Source organism: Gavialis gangeticus, unplaced genomic scaffold (genome assembly GCF_001723915.1).
Source record: "Gavialis gangeticus isolate Ggan-Ray unplaced genomic scaffold, GavGan_comp1, whole genome shotgun sequence".
In the NCBI taxonomy this organism is placed as follows: Eukaryota; Metazoa; Chordata; order Crocodylia; family Gavialidae; genus Gavialis; species Gavialis gangeticus.
In genome coordinates this window covers 116,534,978-116,541,207 of record NW_017729025.1, presented here as the reverse complement: position 1 = coordinate 116,541,207, position 6,230 = coordinate 116,534,978, and the positions used below count along the sequence as shown (strand labels likewise).

The 6,230-nt window shown below is 38.3% G+C and overlaps 1 protein-coding gene across 2 annotated transcripts in view; it reads right to left on the bottom strand.

The window, feature by feature from the left end:
* The window catches only part of PRMT3 (protein arginine methyltransferase 3), a 167,424-nt gene that overhangs the window by 46,476 nt on the left and 114,718 nt on the right, over positions 1–6,230 (bottom strand). For both annotated transcript variants that reach the window (XM_019519469.1, XM_019519470.1), the window contains one exon: positions 3,855–3,941. In XM_019519469.1, the coding sequence (XP_019375014.1) occupies positions 3,855–3,941 (87 nt within the window). The remainder of the gene's footprint in view (positions 1–3,854; positions 3,942–6,230) is intronic.

Here is a 6,230-nt window from a genome sequence, read left to right as displayed (position 1 = left end):
CACATTATTAAATAATTAAAGGACTTCCCCATCTTTTTATAATTGCATTCTAATAAGATTCCTTGAAAAAAATTAAGAGTAATAAAAATGCAACAAAACTCCATAACGGTCCATTCCTTCTGGAGTAAGGAAGAAAGAGAAAAAAGAAGAAACTGGCATATCATCACCACAGGCAACTCGTGGGGAGGTGGCACATGCCCTCCCTGAGACTGTGGCCGCTCATGGCTGCTGGCTTCTGCGGGCGGTCGCAGCTCGCCACCCCCCTCATCCTCCACGCTGGTGTTTGTGGGCGATCCCCACACACCACCAATACTGCCGCCTACAAATGGTGATCCCCAGGCTCGGGAGGCATTAGTCATTCAGGGGCATCTCACTGCTGATCATATCAACTTGACTTCAGGCTCACCATAGTTGCCACTGGGAACATAAAATTATTACCATACTTAATAAAAAAATAAGACAACCTACCATGAATTAGACTCTATATATGGAAAACTGATAAATCTGTTATAATTTTTCAGGTATAGAATCTAATTATTTGAGGTCTGCCTTGAATTTGTCTCCCTCCCACTGCTACAGCAGGGATAATAAATCTGGGCGTTTGACAGCCCCCTTACCTTTTGCCTCTGCAATCCTTCCCTCCTCTTACTGTCAGACCCTGCTCTCCGTGAGCACATGGAGCGAGGAGCAAATTTGAAAACACTGATTTTGAAATAAACACAGCTGTAGCAATTTGCATACAGTATCCATAAACTTAGTTCATCCAGAACTGATGCATTTTACTTTTGAAACTGCTGCAAGTTTTAGCATAGGTTTTTAAGCAATGCTTTGGTACCTAATTACATACAGTACAAACTAGGCATGGAATTAGTTCAACGCCAAAAGGCTCACGATTTACCACATAGCTCACTGGGCTGGGCCCCAGCAGAGTTAACAGCATTTCAAGCCATGGTTACCCCACAGCTCAGCATTGCTTAGTATGTGTGCGTACCCCAGATGCACACCCCTGCCATAGGATCCACATACTAAGTAGCTGCCCACTCATGACTAGAACCAGGTGTGCTTGTCACAAGTCCTGGGATCCTCCAAAAATTTATATGCAGATGAGGTGTAAGGCAATGTGGTCTGGCTTCACTTCATGGAGGGTGGGGCCACACTAAGCATATGTGACAGGCTGAGAGAGGCAGAGACAGAGGGATTCTGGCAGAACTATTTTGGGCCCCTTTTAGTGGTGTCTGCCAGACATTTAAGGCTGGTGAAGAAACAAGAATTACTGGAAATGGGAAAGAAAGGTACAGCTCACCTGTGAAGCGAAGCAGAAGTCAAAATTTATGCAATGCAGTGGCTCACAATGACTTGAAAAAGAGCTGGCGCAGAAGGGGACTGAGTGCAATGGGCACTACCATATATGTTATTCAGATAGGTTACACTAACGTATCCTTGTAGTAGGTTTGCCCAATGTGGACCATGTGTTTTATAGGCACACTCAGTGTTGGCTGCATTTGATCAACTTCATAGCTTGTTTCCATTACTGAGCACATACTGCTTTTGTCAACAGTTTTATGGTAGACAATGTACCTAATGAGGTTTCTTTGTATGTGAATGTAAGATGAGGGAACTTTTTGCCTTTGTGCTGACTGGGGAAAAAATGTTGTGTTGTATTTGGGTAAACTTGGTAGTAATATTATTAGTTTGAAAAAACAAAACCCTACAAGTTTCAGATATATTTTAGACTAAAATTGATTGTCTTGGTTTCTGAGGTTTGTTAAACAAAACAAACAACAGATCTGTACAAGTTCTTTGATTTAAGATCCAGAAGGCAATAAGAATTATCATCTGAACAGGAAAATTACAGAATTTTGAGTGTTGGGATTAGGGAATAAAAAGGATACTTTCTATTGGTTTAGAATTAATTTCTCTCAATCTTCAAATCATGAACAACAGATAGTGAGGTACAGGGAAAAAACCCTTTGGGGTGTACTGTCCTTACTTCAATTTTAATTACAAAAAGCATTTATAAATTCAATAAATATCAAGAGTTTCTCAAATATCACATACCATGGTTTACATATTTATCATCTACACACAAAGTATGGGGTGAAATTGCCTAACATATTCAAAAGTATAGGTAAAGTTTAATAATTATTTATACCAGTGTTAATAAGATTAATTTAATCTCTTCCAGATCAGTTTTAACAAACTTTCCATATGAAAATAAATCTGTTCCATAGGCAAATTAAACAACTACAGGAAAGTAAGGATGGAAGAGACCTCACAGGGTCATCTAGCCCAGTCCCCTGTTCAAGTGTCTATCCAATCTACTCTTGAAAACTTCTAAGGATGAAAACAGTCCTCATCTCCAACTTAAAATTTCCTCTGCTGCACCATCAGACCACAGCTCCTATCCCTGTCCTCTACGGCCATAAAGAAAAGACCATATCCACCCTTTCTATAAATTGTCTTCAGGTATTTGAACACTTTTATCAACCTGCCCCCTCCCCCAGTATTCTCTTCTTCAGACTAAACAAACCTAGTTCTTTTGGCCTTTCCTCATAAGTCTTGCTTCTCAAGCCCAATGGATTGAAAATAATCCAGTCCTGTCCACATCCTTCTTGGTGTGGGGCCCAAAACTGGGTACAATACTACAGGTGGGGCCTCACCAGTGTTGAACAGAGGAGAACAATCAGCTTCCCTGATTTGCAAGTGACACTCCTGTAGATACAACCCAGGCTATGCTGCTGGCTTATTTTGGAACAACAGCATGCTGTTGCCTCATTCAATTTATGATCTACTGTCACCCCCAGGTCCTTCTCTGCAATATGGTAGCCTAATTTGTAATAATTCCCCAGTCTGTATTTGTGCATGCCACTGTTCCACCACAAGTGCATGACTTTGCGCTTGAATCTCATCTGTTTGATCGCAGACCATTTTTCCAGACATTCTGGATCCTAGCCCTGTCTTCGGAGTGTCTGAAACTCCACGCAACTTGATACTGCCACAAATCTGCTAAGTGTGCAATCAATCCCATCATCCAAAAAATTAATGGTGTTGGATAATACTGAACCTAGACAGATTCCTGATACTTCCTCCAAGCTAAATATATGGTTCTGTACTGCTTTCAATCCAGAACTACCAAAAAGTGCTATAATTTTTAGTTTAGACTATTATCAGTAATATTAGTGGAATAAGGGAATGTTTCATGTAAGATTAACCTCAAAAGCTGTGCATGCTTCCAGACTTATTAGAGATACTGTCCTGAAAACCAGTTGCCTATCCAATAGTGTAAAAGTCTAGATTTAGTGCCAGTTTCAGATTGCAGGGATAAATCAGTTGTGTCAGGTCACTTCTCTGATGTACTTCTGGAGTATATGACAAGTATAGTGGCATCTATAAAGCATCATTAGTGTCTAAAACTGGGAAGTAACTGCTACATGTAACTGAGACTATTACTATAAAGGGCAATGATGTTTTATCAAATATAAACGCTACAATATATAGCTCAGCTATGCCAAAACACTTCCTGTTATTCCATTCTACCTTTCCCCTTCACTTACCTATTTTGGTGGCCAGGTACAGAAAATTCTCTCAAGGTTGGAATGCGAGTCAGGGGATTATGTGACATAAAAAACAAAAATGATCATATCTGGTATTTTTTTTTCTCTTTGCTGAACCAGACTCTTATTAGGCTATCAGATAAGCCATTTAAAAAGGGCCCATTTTACAACTCAGTAAATGCAAACATAAACTGGCCAAGGCAATAATTACCTTCATTTATCATCAGTCCTTTAATTAATGTATGGCCTGCCAATCAAAGACAAATGTTACCTGAATGCAGAAAGGATAAATTGTCTTACCGTACACAGAGTATCCTTTGTAATTATCAGGGTAAAATCTGATGAAAATTCCAGATCTTGAATGGATGCTGTGTGACAATCTATATGCTAACAAAAAAAAAAAGGATAAACATCAATTCTGGCAACACAGAGCTTAACTATAATAGAGAAACATGCTTTGGAGAACTTAATATTACTGTTTTTGTTTTTCTAAAAACTAGAAGTAATGCAGTATAGTATTAATTCAGGTCCTTAAAACAGTAAAGAGAAAACAATCCTACATATTCGAATTTAAGAAAGGCTAAAAACTGTTTTATTATGTTATTTGTTATGAATCAAAGAAGTCTATAACCACTTACCCCAAATATGAACACACCACAAATAAAAGGCACTGGGCACCTTTTATACTTCATATTGATAGTGAACTAAAAATTGGGTGCCTCAGTTTTACTGGTAAGTAAAATTAGGAGCCAATAGCTTCAACCAGTTCCTAGAGGACTGCTGACTGTATGTGCTGCAAATATTAAGAGGGATTAACTGGCATCTTCAATGGAAACGAATGGTTAGGCATAGAGACAATTACTCTCCAAGCCTTAAAAATAAGGTCCTCCTGGGTGACTGTTGAGGAATACAGGCAACCCCCACTTAGCGCTCTTAATTGGTTCCTGAAAAACTGAACGTTAAGTGAAACCAAAACTATCTGATGATCCAAGATGGCAACCACAAGTTTTTAATGACCCAAGAGAGCTACCGCAAGCGTTATAACGAAACTTGCTGAGCACTAAGTGAAACCAGGTATCAATTTAAAATGAGCATTATAGCGAAATAGTACTGAGTGAAACATCATTAAGCGGGGGTTGCCTGTACCGTTAAAGCCAAATGCAAGAACGAATTACAACTCTCTTGCATATTGGTATGTCTCTGTAAACTAAAGGGGTTGATAGTGGTAAGACAACTCAACTACTCTGTCCTGTCAGTTTCTTAGGAAGCACTTCCAAGATACAGTATAAAAATATATGCAGTTTAGCCCCGTGTGCTTACTGCATAAATCTGTCATTTGGCAAGGTATGAAGTATTAAAACAATATCCAGGGACAAAAGGACATTTGACTGAGAAGATTTTGATTTACATTTTTGTTAAAGACTATATTTCTAATTCTTCCTCTTCTCCAATTTAGCATTATTTAACAGTCATATATAAGTACTGGTGCTGCACCACCTTCTTTAAAGACTTTTCCTTAACAATTCTAATGTACTTCCTCAAATTAATGAGCAGGTAATTTAAGACAGTGTACCAAACCATTTCCTGAACTCACCATATGATGACTAGGAGCATTTTTATTCTTTCCAAATATTCGGAAGTAATTTATGTGGAACAGGTATTGATTAAAATTGTTTACCTATAATGTCATTCTTGCTCAACTCATTAATTCTACAACAGCTTTTGCAGGGATATTAGTAAAAAAAGTCAAAACTTAGTTGTCTTAAAAACATGCTCCTATTACAACATTCTAGTTTATAGATAACACAGAAGTCACAGAAGTGTTGCTTAATGATAGGGATATTTTTAATATTTTTCTCAAAATATAGCTTAGACAATGATTACCCTTACAAATATTTAGGAGGGGCATTACTAACTGCATTAGCTGATACAATCAATGAGGTATTTTTGTGGCAAAATGTCAGCTTCTGTTTAAGTGACAAAGATGTGTACACCTTCATGTAACACTACCCAACACTTCCTATTAAAAAGGTGTGGTTTTCATTTGTTCAAAGCTCTACCAAACAAACTTCTCAGGCTGAAAGTTTCCAAATCAGATATCCATTAAAAAAAACAAACAAACAAACAAACCCTAAGTTTAAGCTGAAATGGTTCTGTCATTTCTGAGACTATTGTTAAGAAACACACCTTCAGTTCTTACAACCACTGCACTGAAAAGCTCAAGGGCTTCTACCGTGTGGAGCAGGGTTTGAAGTTTGGTACCAGAACAGAATGTTTCTCTTACTACCCCCATAAACACTCAGCCAAATTTAATTAAGTAATGACCTTTTGAATAATTCTGCTTTACACATGCTAGTAGAGGCTAGCTGGAGAATCTAGATGCCAAGCTGCAGAAGCACAATGGTACTGCATGCCCTCACAATTTAGAGTGCTGAATGAACTGCACAGGCTGTATTTTTTTCAGGACTGAGCATGCTCTAGTCTCAGGTTGCAGAGTTGAATTATGTCATCAACAGATGTGGCTAATCACACACCTGTAACAAGGAGGCCAAATTAGAGTTGCCTGAGCAACCTTAATTTCACCATTTCCTACGTCTGAGTGCTTAGATCTTGCAAACTTTTAATGTAAGGGTTAGAGAGGGTTAATAAATGACAGTATACTAAAAAAAAAAAAAA